General features: G+C 37.5%; 1 protein-coding gene across 1 annotated transcript in view; it reads right to left on the bottom strand.

Annotated features, from left to right (window-relative positions):
• Positions 1–21,221, bottom strand: part of CRLF2 (cytokine receptor like factor 2) — a 35,083-nt gene extending 13,862 nt beyond the window's left edge. Inside the window, exons 1-4 of the mRNA XM_027859499.1 lie at positions 21,111–21,221; positions 5,548–5,653; positions 1,696–1,859; positions 740–873 (exon numbers count right to left, since the gene is read on the bottom strand). Coding sequence (XP_027715300.1) covers positions 740–873; positions 1,696–1,859; positions 5,548–5,653; positions 21,111–21,186 — 480 coding nt within the window. The 5' untranslated portion in view covers positions 21,187–21,221. The remainder of the gene's footprint in view (positions 1–739; positions 874–1,695; positions 1,860–5,547; positions 5,654–21,110) is intronic.
• Positions 21,222–21,554: the final 333 nt, after the last annotated feature.

Below are 21,554 nucleotides of genomic sequence, written 5' to 3'. Positions count from 1 at the left end.
ATTCAGAGGTTGGATGACCACTTGCTATGTAAGTTATATCGGAGATTCTTTCTCTCTATTAGTTGGACTGGATTGTCACTGACATTCTTTCCAACTCTCAAATTGTGTGATTCTGCTTCTTTTCTCTCCAAATAAATTTTATTCTCACTCCTTGAGAACAGGGAGCATGTCTTAGACTTCTTACATATCTCACAATGGTTAGTATATTGTCAATTATTGTTATTAACAACAACAACAATAATAATAATAGCTGGTGTTTATGTAGTGTTATAAGGTTTGCAAAGAGCTTTACTTTCATTAACTCATTTGATTCTCACAGCAACTCTGATAAGTTGGTGCCATTGTTATCCCATTATCATGTCTTATCCTCATAAGATGATAAAACTGAGTCTGAGAAAGGTCCTGTGACTTGCCTGCAGTCACAAAGGTAGGTAGTGCCTGTGGTGAGATTTATGCTTGAGTCTTATTGACTACAGGTTCAGCAATCTATCAACTACCCCAACTATATAGCATGTGTTCAACAATTACATATTAACAGTTGATTAACATTCAATTGTTAATAAGGATCACCTAGAGTGAAAAAATTTAGTAAGAACTAGGTAAAACAAAAGGACACATATTTAGGAAGACTATGTCACTTTCTACTTCTCTAACTAGATAGTCTTCTCCTGGACCTAAGATGTCTCTCCTTCTAAGATTAGATAATCAGATGAAGCTAAAACATGCTTGATAGACTTACCAGCCATTTTTGATCAAAGATGCTTTTGTGCTGAATTTCATAGGTGAGACCAGAAATAGGCAAATCAGAACATGTTACTGTAACTGAGTCTTCTCTCCATGTGAAGCTCACATTGGTTGGAGAACTGGGTTTTACTGAAAGAGAAAACTTATTTTACCAAAAACTAAGTTATTCATAGAAAAAAAATATTTCAACTCTATTAAATACCTGGGGTTTTCTTGACTCCCTCAGTCTTTTAGGATTTATTTAAAATTTTTCTTTTAAGCTCTGCTGGTCCATAATACAGTATTTTATATAATAAAGATTACAGAGAGGCAGAATGGTATGGTAAAGAAAGAACTAGCCTTGGAGCCAGGAAGACCCAAATTCAAATATGCCTCTGACACATCATGGCTTAAATTCTTAAGCACTTAAACTCTCAGAACTCCAAAGTGGCATCTCTAAAATAAGGAGTTAAGTTGTTGAGGACATGCCAATGGGAAAGGGAATTTCCTCATCTGGAAGTTCTCTATACCAAGTAAATGAGATGTCCAGTACCTTTCCCTAAAGACAATAGACAGATCAGGAAGATGCGCTTAACTGAGGTTTTTTAAATTATCATAAATGTCTAGTTAAATTTTAAGACACTTAAATAAGATTTGCTCCCTTTCCCTGCAATCATTGGGTGGAGGTCAGGCCTTAGTGCTCAGTCTCTCTCTCTTTCTCTTTCTCTCTTTCTCTCTCTCACTCACTCTCTCTCTCATCCCCTTAACTTCTCTCTACTCATTTGTATTCAAACCAACAACAACGAAAAAAGGTCACGATAACTAGCAAATGCACTGACATCCACCACTGCAAATCCATGTTCACCATGTTAGTGAGGGACTCATTTACTACTTTGGACTTGTCTATAAAATGGATTCTACTGTATTTCAGCAGCTGAGAAAGCAAAAATGTAGACTGGGCTTGGTACTTACAGTAACGGCTAAGCCTTACATTCCTTCGTTCAAATACTTCATCTTCTTCTCTCTTGAGTAAAAAAGTCAGTCTGTTGTCTCCAGCCTTAAAAAGACATCCAGCAGTATAACCATGATCAAAAGTGTAATGAGAACATTGTTGTGAAGGTGAAGCTTTGTCCAATCTACAGTCAAAGAAAAAAGTTAGTGCTACTATCACTTTATATGCTCATTTCTGCCTTGAAATTTTCAATGCAAATTAATGTTCATAGACCATCTAAAACCTATACCATTCTTAGTAAGGTAGCCTATCACCTTTTCTACCACTCTGCTACCACTATAAAAATAAAAAAAGATTACCTAAGATTGAGAGCCATTTTTGGATTTTCCCTTGTTTTATCAGTAGTCATGACCAAAGCTTTCATTGCCAAGTGTGCAGCTATTCAGTGCTGAGCTATTCCAGATCTTAGCTAAAGAGGCCCTAAGAACCATGCCTAAAGCTTTCCAAAATGGCAGCACATGCTGGGACTCCCGCTTTATTGGCATAACCTTTAAGAATTCAGGATCACCTCCATACTACAGTGAGGTATCAAGTGTGGGACTTTGTGGAGGTATCATCAGCTACTTAGAAGGCAAGATTGCAGGAGAAACTTGGCTTAAATCATCATTCTTACAGCTTTCAAAGTTTGTTTTTCCATTGTTGTTATCGTGTAAATTCTCTTAGTTCTGCTATTTCATTCTTCATCAGTTCATAAAAATATTTTTAAAATTTCATTTTTATAATATTAATATGATAGTATAAATTGTTCTTTTGGTGTTGCTAACTTTACATCAGGTCATGTAAGTCTTTCCATTTCTTTTTGAAATTATCTATATAATAAGCTGGTACTTAGTAATTTATGTAACCATAAGCAAATCACCTAACTTCTCTAAAACTCAGTTTTCTCATCAGTAAAATGAAAATAATAATATGTACAATACCTTCTCACAAGGGTTTGGGGGAGTACAACAAGGTAATAGTAAATCATATCAATAAGAAAAAACATAAATCATGATAGTAATAAATTTAGAAAAAACTTTTCTAAAATATAATATCCATTTATATATATTTTTTAATTACAGAATGTGTCAAAAATGTAGGAAAAATGGTCACCTGAGCTATATAATAGTCAGACTATCTAGCCCTGGCTTCCCCTTAATCCCATTAATCTCTAATTAATATTAGAGTTTTTAGAACTCTAATATTAATACTGATAGAGTCTTATGACTTATGACTTAGAGCCTCATACTTATGAGGAAGTTGTGAGAGATAGCAGCATATAGTGAAAAAAGCATAGGAATTGGAGTCAGGGCATGGGTTCAAATCCCAACTCTGGCATTCAGTATGACTTTGGGCAAGTCACTTGATCACCCTGAACCTCAGTTTCCTCATTTTTTAAATGAGAAAGTAGGTTAGATGACTTCTGACATCCTTTACAGGTGTGTATTGATGATTCTATAAAGACCTCTAGAAGCAATTTTCTGTAAAGGCCAAAGGATTTCTTTGTACACAAATTTGAGTGTGTGTGATGTTAATATATATGTATACACACACACACATACACATATATACACACATATTTAAACGTATATTTATAAATTTGTCATATATTAAATTTATACATTTATATTTATAAATACATGAATAAATATTTATAAATATATAAATATATGTGCAAATGTAGATATATGCATTTGAATATTTATATTATATATATTTATAAATGTAAATATACATGCATACACATAAACATAGAAAGGTTGCTTTGGCATAATAGACAGAGCACTTGTCTCAGATAAAGGAACTCGTGGTTTAATCAATGTTTGGAAGCCCTTTTTTTCTAAATCTCTCCTACTGCAATTGGGAGATGAAAAGGTTGGTTTGTGCTTTCACCATGACAGCCTTTCAAATATAATAGAATCTTCAGTATTACAGTATTATTGGCAGACCAGGAAAACACTACGTGAAGAAGACCCACATTCATTTTGAAAAGACGTATATTATTTTATAGCAAGAGATAACTTAATTTTGTAAATGCAGAATATATTTGGACTGATTTGGCATAACCTAACCACCACTATAAAGAGTCATGTTACAATGGGCTTCATTTATCCGTAGGATAAAAAACTTCATCTCTACAGTGTGATTTATTTGTAAAAGCATTAGTTCAAATTCAGGCTCTGCCGCTTTTTGCCTCTGTGACCTTGAGTCAGACAAGGGGACTTGTAAGATCCCTTCTACCTCTTAACCTGTGATATGAACTTAAGAACTCTGGTCAAAGTAATGACCAGCCAGAATTCCAAAGGATTGATGATGAAACATTCTACCTATCTCCTAACAGGAAAGCAATGGACTCAATACATAGAATGAGACATATTTACTCAACACAGCCAATGCAACAATTAGTTTTGCTTGACTGTGCATATTTGTTACAAGAGTTTTATTTTTCTTCTTTTCTCACTCCCACTAGGCAAGGGAGGAAAGAGGAAAGGGAAAATAGACTCTTGTTCATTGAAAAAATAAAATTAAAACTATTATCTTCATAGGTCTTATTTCCCAACTCAGTTTATTTTTTGTCTTCCTCCCTATTATTCTTTTTCAGTATTTGTATTTTTTAGAATGAGGCCCAAAATGTATTAGAATACATCTCATAAAACACGAGATAATGATGAATTCATTTTTTCAATTTTTTTAAACATTTTTATTTAAAGTTTTGAGTTCCAAATTCTATCTTTCCCTCCCTTCTTCCTCCTCCTGCCCAGAAAGCAAGCAATCAAATACAGATTATACACATGCAATTATGTAAAACATTTCCATATTCATCATTTTGTACAAGAAGACTTGAATAAGAGAAAATAATGAAAGATAATGAAAATACCATGCTTTAGTCTGTATTCAAATATCAGTTCTTCCTCTGGAGGCAGCTATTATGCTTCATCATGAGTCCTTTGGGATAGTCTTGTATCATTGTATTGCTGAGAATAGTTAAGTTACAGCGCACAGTGTTCTCCTGGTTTTGTTCACTTCACTATGCATCAGTTCATGTAAGTCTTTCCAGGTTTTTTTTAAATCATCTGACTTATCATTTCTTATAGCACAATAATATTCTATTACAATCATTTAGCCATTCCCCAATTGATGGGTATCTTTTTGATTTCCAATTCTTAGATAATGTTGAATTCAAATTAAAAAAAATATGTCTACTAGGCACAATAGTGGAAAGAGTGCTAGACTGGGAATTATCAGGGGACTCAACTACTACCCTCTCCAGTGGATTAAGTTAAACAGGGGTTAAGGGATTTGCCCAGGGTCACACAACTAGTGAATATCTGAGACCTGATTTGAACTCAGGTCTTCCTCACTCCAGGCCCAGTACTCTATCCACTGAACCATCTATCTAGCTGTCATTATACCAGGAAAATGCCTATACTAATGGAATCACAGATATCACCCCTATCCTTGACCATATCAAACAGCAGAAAAAAATGTCAGAAATGCCCTGAAAGGTTGCCATAAGATCAGCTCTTCTAACCTCTAAACCCACCACTCTCCATGGTGTAAATAAGCATGTTCGTGAATAACTAGTATAAGAGTCTGAGTGGTTAAGCTTCTGACTCATGAGAAGGCTTAGAGAAATGTGGTTGTAGTATGAACTAAGGATAAACTGAGCTCTGAAAGATAGAGACTTAAATAGAATAGTATATTCCTCTGGCATTCTCCTTATTGCCCACATGAGGAAGATATTTCAGAAAAGCATATGTGATTTTCCACTGTATTTTCCATTGTATTAAGGATTTTCCATTGTATTAAGGATTTTCTTCATAAATACTTACCCATAAAAGAAAGTTAAATTCTTCTCAGCCAGATATTCACTGACATTCCACTTAACATGTGTCCTTTCAAAGTTGAAGTTGATGATCTGTATACTCACATTGTCTCCTAAGGAAAGAAATAAGCTAGTAAATACAAGAGAGTCATGGCTGCATATTTTTTAATCCTTGACCATATCAATCAATAATTATTTATTAAATGCCTGCTATATTCTAGTCACTGTGTTCAGTGCTGGATCTAAGGATGAAAGTTAAACAGCCTTCTATCTATCTATCTATATGTGTGTGTGTATATACACACACATACATACACATACATGTATACATATATACAAAGAGAGGAGACAAAAAGGAGGGAGAGAGAGAGAAAGAAAGAGAGAGAGAACATGCTAAATAATTACAAGGTTTTGGGGAGGTAGAGCACTAGAAGCTGGGAATGGGATGGGGTGGTGGTGGAGAGTCGGGAAAGTACCCTTTTAGAAGGTAGCATGGAGTAGAGTCTTAAAGGAAACCAGAGATTCCAAGAAACAGAAATGATGAGGGAGTGCATAACAAGCATGAGGAACTGCCAGTGCAAACAAACATTCATGAAATGAGAATATATTGGGCAGAAGAAAAAGACAAACTATTCTAAAGAATATGTTCGTAGTTGTGGCTGCTTTCCTCACAAGTTTGTAGCAGGCAACAGTGATCAATCAGACAAACAAATACTTATTCACTGTTTACCATGTGCCCTGCAGAGGGCTAGAAGTATAGGATATGGCCCCTGCCCACAAAGGATTTATAATCTCATTGAGGTAGCATTGCAAAAAGTGAAAGAGTACATGATAGGATAGGATTAAGTGTCAAAAGAGTGACATGTGCAGAAGTATGCTGCTGCCAGCTCTTAGTTCTCAAGAGCCATCAAATTTTCAGAGTTAACCTTTGTATTTTGTAAATAGGTAAATGCTACAAATCAAGGGCTGAATTATTCTTTTATTGATTATCTAAACTTTAGAAAGTAATGGATAAAGTGTTAATAATGCAGATTAAACTTAAATTATGTCATGCATAGTTTTTTCTAGATAGCTGGTTATTAAATATTTACCAGCGCATCCTTGGGCAAACAATAATGGCAATAGGGCTTCAGAGGAGATAAGAGATCTATATGGGTCAGAGCTTTTAGGATCTGAACAATGTACCTTCTTCAACTCCTTTATTAAGCTGGATCTTGAAAGACAGGAAACATTGTTGTCAAGAGGGCATGGAGAGAGAATTCTTGGTACAAAATTACATGAAGATAAGGAAATATAAATGAACAAGCTTTGTTTCAGCAAACGGTACAAAAATGAGCCTTACTGATGTGTAGAGTTTGGGTTGGCAAGTAGTGGGGATTAAGTAAGACTAATAATAATAACATGATTCTTGCAATAAGCCTCTACAGTAGGTGCTATTATTCTCCCATTTTAGAGATGAAGAAACTGAGGCTGAGGAAGGTTGCAACCTGCCTAGGGTTACACAGGGGGTAAGTATCTGAGGTAGGATTTGAATTCAAGTGTTTTGACTCCAAGTCCAGTACTCTATCCATTGCACCATCTAGCTTCCCTGATAGTATAGAACCAGACTACAGAGAAGAATGCTGATTAATGTCAAACTAATATATCCAAACTGATTTTTACTTTTCTAAAGCAAGAAAAGACTTTAGATTTTAGCAAAGAAGCAAAAAGAGGGAAAAATCGAATCTCGCTATAATTTTTGTTTTGTGCATATTGCATTGGCCTCTAATCATAGAGTTCAGCTTTCTCAATCAGTTTGAAGAATATTTCCTAGGAATGTTTTCAACTGGTTATTGTTCATCCTTCGTTTTCAAAGAGGACCAATGACATCATAGGTAATGACATACACAGGTATTGAATTTAAGTGAGGCAGAGTTGCACAAAGTGATCAGCCTTACTCTTTCAGAGTCACTGGAGTTCAGAAGCAAGATGCAAATCAAGATGACTGGTGATGGCCTGGGATGCATTGGATGACCTTGGCGTCTTCAACGTCTGACCAAACTCTGAGCGCTCCACAGCACCTGCTTCAGCTGCCTTCCTGGCTGTTGGAACTAATTGTTCTCGTCCACTCGTTCTGCTGGGGGACATCTTCATATGTTGGGGTAAGTCCCAACTCACTGACAGGTTTCAGGCCTCTCGGTTACCCTTAACCTGGTTTAGCCATCTGCTAAAATGATTTACCAAGATGTGGCCATTACACGTGCTACAGCTTCTTGGAGCCACTTGTGAGAGTTAGGTGAAGATGGACACCAAAGGTGGATGAGAAGCCCTGGAAAGGGCCCAGCAAGCCCTCACACCAGAGGTGTCAGTCCTCCCTGAACACCCTATGCATTCAACTGGTACAAGTGAGAGTAGAACGAAGAGGATTAGGAAAGAAAAATGGTTGAGAACCAAACGGGAGGCAGCATTCTTGTCTTTTAATCAGAATTGCCCCTCCTCTCGCTCGTCATATCATTCCTCAATGAGCAGTGGTAGCCCATCTCTGATATAAGTAAAGACTTGCCTTTGCTAACACTAATCTTCTCATTCCTCACCCCTGAATTATCCTTCTTCATTCTTTTCTCATGCTCTCACTTTCATGAAGTTGATCTCTCTTTTTTTTTATCAACATCTCCTTATGGTCCCGTTCTTTTATCTTCCCTTTTCTACACTTCTACCCCTGCTCTGTTCACATGGATCCCTAACATTAGTTGCTGTGGCTTTTAAAAATGGCACCTTCGGGGCAGTTAGGTGGTGCAGTGGATAAAGCACCAGCCCTGGACTCAGGAGGACCTGAGTTCAAATCCGGCCTCAGACACATGACACTTACTAGCTGTGTGACCTTGGACAAGTCACTTAACCCCATTGCCTAACCAAAAACAAAAAACAAAAAAAACAAAACAAAAAAGTGGTCCCTTAAATGGTTCCGTGATATAGTGAAAACAGCACTGGATTTAGAATCAACCTGGGTTTGAGACCCCATTGTACTACTTACTCTCTGTGTGATTTTGAACAAGTCACTTCACTTATGCAGACCTCAGTTTCCTCATTTGCAAATGAATGAGTCACTCAGCTCTCCCTTATAAGATCTGTTATGGGCATTTGGAGAACCCAGAAATTTTGGCCAGCATGTAGATTCAATTTTTCCCCTGTGTGTTGGCAGTCCTCCATGTTGGGTAGAGTAGTGGAAAGCAGGCTGATTCTGGCATCAGAGGTCCTGATTTCAAAACCTGACTGTCACTACCTATGTGATCTTGGGGAAGTCATTTATTACTTCTGGGAGGGCTCCTTTATGGAGCTCTTATGTGTAAAATGAGGGGAGATGGGGCAGCTAGGTGGTGCCATAGTGCATAGAGTGCCAGGCCTGAAGTCAGGAAGACTCATCTTCTTCAGTTCAAATCTGACCTCAGATACTCACTAGCTGTGTGACCCTGGGCAAGTCACTTAACCCTGTTTGCCTCAGTTTCTTCATCTGTAAAATGAGCTGGAGAAAGAAATGATAAACCACTCCAGTATCTTTGCTAGGAGAACCCTAAATGGGGTCACAAAGAGTCAGACACAACTGACCTGACTAAACAACAATTATAACCATAAAATAAGGGGGTTGGATTCAGGGATGGGGAACCTGCAGCCTCAAGGCCGCATGTGACCCTCTAGGTCCTCAAGTGTAGCCCTTTAACTGAAACCAGACTTCACAGAATGAATTGTTCTCCACCCCTGGATTAGATGATCTTTCTGAAGTCCTTTCCAGTTACAAATTATGATCCTGTGATTCTATAAATTCACTCTTTCCCTTCTCACCCCTGATTCTTGGAATTCCTGACTTGCTTTCCAACTCAGCTCAACTGCTCCCTTTTTCATGAGGCCTTTCCAGGACTCCCTATCTGCTGCTACTACCTTAACCCCAAGGTTCCCTTATATCTCTTTTGTACGTATTTTCCATATGCCCAGATCTGTGAATGTTTTCCATTTTCCCTCCATTTGAATCTATTTCTTGAGGTGATGGCTGTCTAGTTTTGCTCTTTGTATTCCACAGTACCTAGCAAGTACTAGATCCTTAATAAATGTTTTCTCATTGGTTTCCTTGCTTGCTTGATCAATGGATTAGAGAAGAGCAAAACTTGAAACAGGGGGACCGAATTAAGAAATTAGCAGTATAAATGTAGAGAAGAGGACAGATGTGAGAAATGTTGAGTATTGTTAGCAGCTAAGTAGAGCTCTTCTAGGTTCCCATAAGTTTCCTTGGTCTCCTGTTTATGTTGAAGGGCTCCATCCTTTTCTATCTCTACCCAATAATCACAATGTCCATATGCCATTTAACTCTGGCATAGCAACATTGGGGGCCACTCTATTCTGAACAATAAATATTAGTTGCCAAAGTGATAAGTTACTCGTCATGTAGCTATTAGAACTTTATTATGTTCAGATTAGAGCTTTATTTCATACCCCTTTGGCATTGCTCAGAAATCATTCCATATCTTTGTAAGAAAGTCAGTGACTTCATTGCTGGCAGAAAAGTCTGACAAAAGTTGCCACCACACTAAAGGTCCCAATAAGAGTCACATGGTCCATAATTGACATGATAGAAGTTGAAAGAAACTACACTCACTCACTTAATTCAAATAGTTGTCTGATTTAAGCAATAGAAACCTGAGGCAGATCCAGTGTAAATGATAGACTTACTCTAAACCTCTGGGCTTCAGCTGGTTTTTGCTGTCAGGGCCACATATGGCAATGAGGGTGAGTCTAAGAAAGAGCTTGCCTGGTCCTGTAGTCTCAAGAGGGAAAAAAAAAAAGCAAAGACACTGACTTGTGGGGAAAAGGACGTAAAGCTGCTGAAACTCAGCAGAAGACCATCAAGTAGCAGCAGAGGACCCTGACAGGAGAGTGTAACAGTGGAGGAAGTACATTGTGGCTTGATAGCTTTCACCAGACAAGCAGATAATCCTCAGTGGCTCCCAAGAGAAAATGGTTATATTTGGAGCAGAAGCACCTTCCAGTTGGGATGTGGCCCTGCAAGAATAAAGGGCCCAGGACAGACATGTTTCTGACCTATTTGCTTTGTCCCATGGTTATTCCCCACATGTGTTCCCAGAAATATACTAGAAATATATGAGAAATTATACTCTTGTCTGCATAGGAGGAAAGTTCCTTGCCGTTTATTTTGTTGTGTTACTCAATGAAGTGTCTTAAAAAAAAAAAAACTAGTGTGTTCTATGGTTGGTCTATCAAAAGAAATGCTAAAGAAGTTATACTTTTGAGTGGATATTGACCCAAAATATGCTTTGACCTCGAGTAGTTTTTCAGGAAGCTTGGTTATATCTTGTTTCCTTAACTAAATAATTCTTTCCTTGAATTTGAGGGTCATATTTTATATGTACTGAAAGGACAACATGTACACTAGAAGGAACACTGGACTTAGAGTCAATCTTCACCTTTCTTAGTCTAAGACTCCCTCACAATCCCTTCCACCTCATAAATCCGACGATCCTCTCATTCAGTGACATCAATCATCAGATGCCTCTTACATATGACTACCACCATTTGCCTGAACCACATCTTTTTTTTCAGTTACAAATGTAAGATAGGTAATGTCTGACCGAATAAAGAGTTCCTATCTGCCAGGAATGGACTCAATCTCTCACTTAGCATTAGCACCCTCTATTGACTGTCATGTCATGTGAAGATCACAACTTTGTTCTTGGTGAATGTTGTCATCAACCTTCTTTGTATCTGCCTATAAAAAAAGCTTTGTGATAAGAACTGACATCCTCATTTTCTGACCAAAGTGTTAAAAAATTGTGTAGTTGATGTACTCATACCCATAAAGAAAGAGTCAGTGGCAAAGCCAGAAATATAAATCTGTCTGACTTCTCTTTATTATTCTGTTTCCTTTCTTTAAAAGGAACTGAGTAACTTGGGACTGTATTGGTTTGCTTTTCTGCATTATGTACATACTAAGTTCTTGCCATTAGATGATACTGGCAAGAATGACTTAGGCTTGGTAAGATGAAATATGATTTAGAATGTATTCAACTAATTTGGCAGTGTGAGATGGGGTGGGAAAGAGCTCTCATACATTGCATAAAACAGTTTTCATTTCCTCATTTTCTTAAAGAAATGCGAACTAGAGGTTACATGCCTTGCCTTTACACCATGGGAACTTTTTAAAACCTGTTGAAGGGCACAAAAGGTAGTTTAGTTAAAAAAAAGAATTTTTGCTCATACCATTACCCTATCTTCCTTCTCTTGACTGAAAGGATGCATGGTATGGGGGAATGGATATGGGATTTAGAGTGGGAAGACTTGGGTTTGAATCTGAGCTCTGCCATTTGATGCTTACCTTTATGAACACTGGCAAGTCACTTGACCACTGACTATGGGCCTCAGTTTCCATATCTGTAGGTAGATGTCCTGTAAGTTCTCTTCAAGCTGTAAATCTATATGCCTATGAGTACAAGCCTATGATTCCAAATCCAGCCTATTTTCTATGACTACATACCTCTTCATGAAACCTCTAGTAACTATATTTAAAATATCATTCCCTCTCTTCTGAATACATAGAGTGCGTAATATATGTAGCACTCTTTTGGACATTAATCATATTTTGCTTTGTAGTTGTCTAGATTTAGGGTAGAGACTCTGTCTTAGATTTGATATTTCCCCCAAAAGATAGCACAGTGCTCTACAGATTCTCAAGTAAGATTCTCAGTAAGCAGATTCTCAGTAAGTAAGTAGTAGTTGCTGATTTGATTTGAGGGAAACTATTAATTTTGGAATTAACGAAGTTGGTAAGGAGAGAGACAGGGAGGATCCTTTCTGAAATCAGTAGTTTCAGTGCCAACATTTAGATACAGACCCCTAGGGCTGTTGATTTGGAGAGTTCCTTAGGGCACAAATTTTGAAGTTTGGAGAGTTTGCAATATTCACTCATTTGTGAAATTTTGTAATACCCATACTTTTACTCTTCAAAAAACATATGTATATTGATACCATATACAAAGAATGGGCAGCTAGGTGTCACAGCTGATAGAGTGTTAGACCTGGAATCAAGAAGGTTAATCTCCCTGAGTTCAAATCTGGCCTCAAACACGTCTTAGCTATGTGATCCTGGGCAAGTCACTTAACTTTGCCTCAGTTCTTCATCTATAAAATGAGCTGAAGAAAGAAATGGTAAACCACTCTAGTATCTCTGCCAAGAAAACTCCAAATGGGGTCCTGGAAAGTCAGACACAACCGAAAAATGACAACCACAAATACGAAGAACGCTATATGGCACATTTTTAAGGTAAAAAATTAAAGTAGGTAAAATTTAATTTTGGCCTGAAAAGGCTTAGAGAATCCCATGACAAGTCTGTTTCTATGATATACCATGAAATAATTGCAGCCACACTAGAGATACATTAGGGATACATTAGTATGGATTTGGGGGTTTTTCTTCTGCTTTGTGACCAAATAAATAACAACCAAAAAAAAAAAACAAACCAGGAGTCTTCTAAGTTAAGAAAATTAGCAGCTTATGAACCTTGGCAAGAGCTTAAAATATTAGTCACTGTCTAAGGCATTCCAGGTCCCATTTGCCTCCATTCGATTCTCAGTCTCTGGTAAAAGGCTTCTCTTTCCAGACTCCATGACAATCAGAGACTCTAAAAGGGTATGATTGCAGGATAGGACATTAATATCTATAGCATCTCTGATTCTGGTTAATTCTGTGAAATGTAAAATTCTGGGTATTTTTTAATTGTTTGATACTACTCTCTAAACATCTTTTTCTCAGAACATAAACATTGCAGGAAATGATAAAAAAAAAATGGTCCCTGTAGCATTTTGGAGATGTATAAATTTGTACACTGTAGAACCAGGACATGTGACAGGCATCATTTGAATACTAAAAATTTCCTTCAAAATTGGGAAGGTTCCCTTAAGTATTGACTGGTAGAAACATCTATTAGACACTCCAATAAACTTGTGATCACTATGGAAATCAATAGCCAAACAATATAGGTTGTTTTAAATCAAAGTCATAACATTACCTCAGAAACTTTGTGGGCCATATGCCAAACCACACAGCTACATATGACATATTTCTCTAGCAAAAAAAATGGTTATCGAAAAAAAATCCTTATGTCACATTTACAACTATTTGGCATCGTTTGAAAATTTTCAGCAGTTACTGACAATTCCCAACTAGGGACTGCTATAATCACCAAAAATCGCATCCAAATCATGAAAATTTCTTATGTCTGAATAAATTTAAACTGAATGTGTTACAGTGATAATAGTCAAGCCTGCTCCTGGAGAAGAGATGAAAAATACGATTCCCTCTTTTCATTGGAGAGGAGGGGAACTACAGATGTGGAATGTTGGATGCTCTGTCAGAAAGAGGTGTTGTATAAATTGGTGCTCCTGAACTGCTTTTTTTTAATGTCTTTTTTTTTGACAAGGGAAGATTCACTTGGTAGCGAAGGGAGAGGGACACAGTCCAAAATGAACGTAAACCAAAAGGTATCAATAAAACTTTATTTTTTAAGAAAATGCATGAAGAAAAAAGTGACGTAGGCACAGGGGAAGGGGAAAGAGATGGGGATCTCTTGCTTGCATACAGAAAGACAAGCAGGCTGTGGCCTAGAACCAGTGATGCTGAACAGGGACACATTGTAAAATTCCAATAAGTAAGAGATTATTTCTACTCCTCCAGACATTTAGCTTTTGTGGAAGTCTCACAGGCATACTCCTTCTTATTTATGTGGAAAGCTAGGGGAATCAGTCCAGAGGTTAAGGAAAGAATGTCCATTGAATGTTTGGGGGAGAATGAACAGATTTATGTTTCTGGAAAGGATGATGAGTTTAGAGAAGGAGCAGCATCTTTCAGATACATAAGAAAGACATTTAGCAATAATGTGCTAGACAAGAAGCTCTTCATAGATAGCTGTTAAGGAAGCACTTTAAATTTATTCTCTCTCAGAGAACCTACTAATTCTTTTTTTTTTCTTGCTTTTTGATGAGGCAATCAGGGTTGCCCAGGGTCACCCAGGTAGTGTCAAGTGTTTGAGGTCAGATTTGAACTCAGGTCCTCCTGACTCCAAGGTTGAAGCTCTATCCGCTGCGCCACCTAGTTGCTCCTGAACCTACTAATTCTTAATAAATGTATACTCTGTTAAATAGGACACAGAAGTCATAGAATACTAGCTCTGGAGCTAGGACAAATTTCAAAGGATATCTACTCCTCCACTCCAACACCCATTTTACAGATCAAGAAACTGAAGCTTAGGATGATTAAATGGCTTGTCCAAGGCCACTTAGTTAGTATACATCAGAGGCAGGTTTTGAACCCAGGGCCTCTTGATATAGAGTGAGCACTCTTCCCACTATGCCATGCATTTCTTGCATCAATAGAGTAGGATGCCTAATTCAGCAAACAATTCAACAATGCCATCTTGCCTACTTGAAAGATAGTTTGGGATTCCTGTAGGATTGCATTACTGCAGAGAGGTAGGATCCTCTGTTATATCACTAGTGACAGACATAGGAGCAAAGCATTTATGGACTACTCCTTTGCTAGTTCACAGAAGTATGAGGAATCCAACAGACCACATGAGAATAAACATCCTTTGAGCTAGTCTGGTCCAAGTGTGAGTAGCTAGTGTTCGTATATTGCATTAAGGTTGGCAAAGCACTTTACAAATATCATCTCATTTTATTTTCACAATAACCACTGGAGGTTATTATCCCTATTTTATAGATGAGGAAACTGAGGCAGACAGAGGTTAAATGGCTTGCCCAGCATCACCCAGTTAGTAAATTCTGAGGCTGGATTTGAATCCAGGTTTTCCTGACTCCAGGTGCAGCAGTCTATCCATCTATGCCTCCTACTGAGACACAGTGGTGTCAGAGACATCAATATGTTCACTCTCAGACACCACTGATATTGCAGAGCTTCCTTCTTAGCTAGCGCATTTTAAAAATTGTGTGAGATAATAACAGCAAAAATCAAAGGTCATTCCTGAACCTGATTATGAAGACCCAGACTTTATTTCTTTTTCTCTGTTTTTCTGTCTGCAAAATTTAATCATGTGGAATATAACATGTGTGTGTGTGTGAATGTGTGTGTGTGTGTGTTTAAGGAAGCAGGAAGCAATTGAAAAAGATCTATAAGTGACATTCAGAAGGCCTAGGCTTGCATTCTGACTCTGCTATTTACTGCCTATATGACCTTGGGGGAGTCCCTTCTGTTTCCTAGATTCAGTTTCACCATCTATAAAATAAGTTGAGGGGGTGGTTGTGTGTGGGAAGAGTGGAATAGTTGGTCTCTAAGGCCCACTACCACTCCAAAGCCTATAAGCCCTATAAAGCAAAGGGAATACACACACACACACACACATATATACATATACACATATATGAAGTGTCATATGTGTGAAAATTATATTGACAGCCATTTTTCTATTTAATGAAACAAATTTAACCCTCTATTTTAGATGTTGAACAACATTTTTTTCCCAGGAGGTAGGCGATGCACTAGATAGAATACCAGGCCTGAAGTCAGCAAGACTTGTCTTCATGAGTTCAATGCTAGCCTCAGACACTTACTAGCTATGTGACCCTGAGCAAGTCACTTAACCCTATTTGCCTCACTTTCCTCATCTGCAAGATGAGCTGGAGAAGGAAATGGTAAACCACTCCAGTACCTCTATCAAGAAAACCCTAAAGGGGGTCACAAAGAGTCAGACATGACTGAAACAACTGACAAACAACAACAACATTTGGTTTTGACTATGTAATCCTAATTACTCTAGTTTTCACTAGCGTAGCATGTTGAATTCCTTTTTCTCATTATGTTCTTGTTTGAAGAGTCCAATCCTTCGGAAAATGACAGATGTTGAAGAGGTTATGGGAAAACCAGCACACTAGGGACACAGCTAGTGGAGCTGTGAATGGGTCTAGCCATTCTGGAAAACAATTACTAAATCATACATAGTCTTTGGCCCAACTGTACCCTGCTAGGTTTATGCCCCAAAGAGATCAAAGAAGGAGGGAAAAGATCTGGTATGTACAAAAATGTATTCAGAGCAGCTCATTTCATAGCAAAAAATAAATAAGTAAATGAAATGGAAACTAAGAGATTATCTCCCTATTGGGAATTGGATAAACAAATTACGGTATATTAATGTAGTGTAATATTATTTAATACCACAAGAAATGATGAAATGGACAATTTCAGAGGAAACTGGGAAGATTTGTTTGAACTGATGCATAATAAATTTAAGGAGGTACAGTGGATAGAGTGTCAGGCCTGGCATCAGAAAGACTCATCTCCCTGAACTCAACTCTGGCCTCAAGACACCGGCTTTGTGACCCTAAGCAAGTCACTTAATCTTGTTTGCCTCAGTTTCCTCATCTGTAAAACGAGCTGGAGAAAGAAATGACAAACTACTCGAGTATCTTTGACAAAAAAATATTAAATGGGGTCATGAAGAGTCAGACACGACTAAAACGACTGAACAATAGTATATTGAATAGAACCAATAGAACAACTTACATAGGGACAACATTGTGAGAAAAACAACCTTGAACCAATGCAATGATAAAATGTAAGTCCAGAAGACTGGAGATGAAACATTCCACCCATCTCCTATCAGCAAGATGATGTACTCAAAATACAGAATGAGATGTATTTTGAGACACGGCCAATGTGGACATTTGTTTTGTTGGACTACATCCATTTGTTATGAAGGTTTTCTTTCTTGCTTTCTTAATTCCTTGATGGGGGGGAATAATAAATGCTTATAACAATGAATATTTAATATATAATATTTTATTTTTCCCCAGTTACATGTTAAAATAATTAACTTTTTTTTTATTTTGAGTTCTAAATTTTATCACTTCTCCTTCCCTGAGACAGGAAACTAAATGATTAATTTTTTAACAAAAAAAAAATCATGTCTTCTGGTGTAAAGCTGGCCCTAGATCTTAATCCTTCTGTAACCTCCAACAGAAAAGATAAGTCCTCTGGATTTGAATTTGAATGTGCAAAGAATAGAAAGACAGCTTGATATATTAGATAAGGAGGCAGCCTTGGAGATAAGTTAACCTGGTCTGCCTCTGTCATATACTGGCTGTATGACACTGGGCAAGTCACTTAATCTCTCAGTACTTTAGCGACTCGCTAAGATCTTAAGTTGCGAAATGGGTTCAGGCAATTTCCTCCATCAAAAGGGTCCCCTGTGCCAGAGACATCACAGGTCTACTCCATATCTCTCACAGTAAGACATCAGTGTATCAGTGACAGAACAAGATGTATCAAGCCTTGTCTCCATCTGACTGTGATAAGTAAAAAAACTAAAAACATACCATTTGAGGTTAATGTTTTCTTAAGGCAGGAAGAGAAAACTAGCATTAAAAAAAAACCTCTAAGTGAATTTTCCTCGAGGATGGAACTTTGGAAGATATTATATAATGGAACATTATCTTGATCTCAAATGGTGGTGCAATTAAGCAAAATTCTCTGGAATAGTTTTTGTCAGTCAGAAAAAAATAACCCACTTACTTAATATTTCAGTTCCCTAGTTATGATGAAAATTCATAAGCAACCACAAATGTTGCTATCAGCCCAGACATCTTATACACAAGTTTTGTGTCAAAATGAAATGAAGTAAAATAAAATTTGGATTTCTCAAGTTAAAGCAGGAGTTTCAAAACTAATTATGAATGAATATAATAATGTAAGTGAAATAAACCCCCAAAGAAAGCAAACTTTGAGTAATTGCTAGAAACAAAACAAACAAAAACAAAAAACCCTATGTTGTTACAAGAGAACAAATTATACAACATAACTCTTTTGAGGGGAGGGGAGCTACAGGGTCAGAATGGTCCATACATTTTCATATGTGATCATTATAGTGGTTTATTTTTCATAACTAAAGCTGAGAAGTCTGATGTCACATTACAAAAGTCAGCTGTTCTATCCTGAACTCTAAGGAGGTCCAGAAGAAATAATCAAACAGGTTGGAGGAGTTTAAAGGGTGGAATATCAAGTTCTCTCTTTGAACCATAGTTTCATAGATTGAAAACAAAAAGAGATCTTAGAAACCATCTAGCCCAATCTCTCCATTTTACAGATGAGGAAACAGAGACCGTTGTTGTTGTTGTCATTTGTCCTTCCCAGAGCAGTTGGATATGTTTCCTCTAGTCACGAGGTGGCAAATGGCAAAACTGGGATTTGAAACTAGGTCTTCTAAGTCCAGATCCAACTTTCTTTTTTTTCCTTTTGGACTCTGCTGCTATACCCTGAATCAGTGGGAATAGGATGTTTTGAACACAAGGCTCCATTCAGACTCTGAAACATCAATGACTTCATTCCTGGAACCATCTATCTCCCCCACAAGCAGGCAGCATCATAAACTAAGAGCATTACTATCTTTTGTGGGAAGGCAATGGACTAAAAGTTAGCAGAAGTTCTGGCTCCACCACTGATCTATTACATGACCTTGGACATATCCTTCCTTTGCTCTAGATCTCAGTTTTCCCATTTCCAAAATGGGGATGATCAGATAAAGTAAATAATAGTAATAAATACTCTGCCCCACATTAAAGATGAACTGCTAATAAAATGAATTAAGTACTAGGAAAGTAGATAGGGACTGTTAATTCTTTGTTACAGAGAACTCTTGGATGAGAAAGATATGGAGCTAGAAGGGATTGTAGGGAACATTTATCCAACCTCCTCATTGTAAAAGTGAGGAAACTGAAGTCAATGGAGGTTAAATGACTTGCTCACTCACTCAGGTGGCAAACATCAAAGATAGGATTTGAACTCAAGTCTTCTAAGACTCCAGAGCCAATGACTTTTCTTCTGCACCATGCTGTAGTTAGCAGAAAGCAAACTCCACACTCTGAAAGGAAAATATCCCAAGGTATTTTCTAAAGAGGTATAAGAGAGGAGTGGGGCAGCTAGCTGGCACAGTTGATAGAGCGCCAAGCCTGGAGTCAAGAAGACCTGGGCTCAAATCTAGCCTCAGACACATAGCTGTATGACCCTACGCAAGTCACTTAACCCTATTTGCCTCAGTTTTCTCAGTAAAATGAGCTGGAGAAGGAAATGGCAAACCAATACAGTATCTTTGCTGAGAAAACTTCAAATGGGGTCACACAGAATCAGGCATGACTAAAAGGACCAAACAACAACAACAGAAAAGAATACATTCTACATGATATCAAGAAACTGGAAAATGTGTAATTATTTCATAAATTTCCCTCCTTCATACAAATGTACTTAACTGGGCTAGGCATCTGCTTTTATGTCGTTTTTCTAATCAGATCTCAAGTTGGTTGGTGTTGGAGAGGAAAGTCTAGATTTTCAAAGAAGAGACATGAATCTACCTCCATGTATACCAGCAATTCGAGTTACAACTTAATTCATCATTCCCCTGCCTTCTGATGTTGGTAGAGAATTGAATTAATTGGAGCATGTGTAGACAGATTAGCTCAGATTACAGGTGGAGCTGTAAATCATGGGGATGTAGGCTGGAACTCAATTACAAAGTTGCATTCCTTCAATTCCCCATGTAGAAGCCCAATACAATATCTTATTAGTGTTCCAAAACACTCTACATAGCAATCCAATTTGCAACCACCAAACCATGAGTAAAGTGATGTCTTTAAAGCCCTTTACAAATTCATGTGGATAGAAGGTTGGCACAGAATTAGAAAGTAAGGAGCTGGATCATAATTGAAGCATTGGGAGAATTCAGAGTGTTAAGGAACCATAAAGAATGATACCTGCTTTCATCTGCATGGCGTCGCAATCCACTGCCAGCATTTTGAACTGGAGTATAAAATATTAGCTGTCTGACTTGAAATCTGTTATATGTTTTTCACTTATGCTGGAACTTTTCCCATCTGGCGTCTCCTATTTGTCCTTTGAACAGAGTTCATAATATGATATAGCCTGGCAACAATTTTCTGGAGTCTCCACAGAAACCAGGTTGGGAGGACAGCAAGATAAGGATTCTAATCATTCCCAGAAGGTGTTCCTGTGTGCACAGCCCCTCCCTCCTACATTCAGTGGGTCTTAGAACTAAGTTTTGTCTTCATTCCTCAGTGGTCATCTTTTTATTTACATCATTGTGTCTCTTTACTATTCTCTTCTCTTTTTTTATTCCATTGTGAAGCAACCTTACTACAGAAAAATAAATACTAATTTTCAAAACCAACTGAATATCTTTGAGGGTAAAAAGGGAAAAAGAGCCTATGGGTTCCTCAATTAAATCTCTCAAGATTCTCAACTTGGCTTCTTCTCTGCTGTCAAAACAAAACAAAACAAAACAAACGAATGAACAAACAAACTTCATTAAACTCTACCCCTGACTTCAAACAAGAAGCAACCATTTAGTATAATTTCCACATTACTGAAATAAATTTGCAAGGACATACAGCTCCAGACAAGTCTGTCATAAATTTCAAGCATAAAATAGATAAGGGAGTGTTACACATAGAAAAAAACAATTGGAAATCACATCCCATGAACACTTATATCCAAAAGGTTTGACTTACTTGTCTCAGGTTCTCTAGAAGTCATCAGGTTTCCCAGTAGAATGACTGTCACACAAACCCAAAGGACTCTCCCCATCCTCAGAGACACAGAGAAGTGTATGAGCAATAGTGTCAAAGACAACCCAAGTAGCAACTGGCTTATTACTAATGCTTACATCAAGAGTTCACCACCTTTTAAAGAGACTAAAGAGATACAAGGGAAATGACTACAGGAAATTAAAAAGCTATTTAGTTTTATTTATAAAGTATTAGGTGCTTGGGAGTGGAGAGAAAGATTTTCATCTATCCTGATAAGGTTTTTCACTTCATTATATAAGAAGTCAAGTTTTCTAACCACACTGTCAGTGAGAGTAGGAAATGCACACAGGATCCCACGTACAGTTCCCCTATAGTTTTGTGCTTATATAAGAACTACGAACAACCTAAATGCCCAACAGTTGGTTA

Source organism: Vombatus ursinus, unplaced genomic scaffold, assembly GCF_900497805.2.
Source record: "Vombatus ursinus unplaced genomic scaffold, bare-nosed wombat genome assembly UNPS02014168.1, whole genome shotgun sequence".
NCBI classification, from domain to species: domain Eukaryota; kingdom Metazoa; phylum Chordata; class Mammalia; order Diprotodontia; family Vombatidae; genus Vombatus; species Vombatus ursinus.
This window is presented reverse-complemented; position numbering and strand designations above follow the sequence as displayed.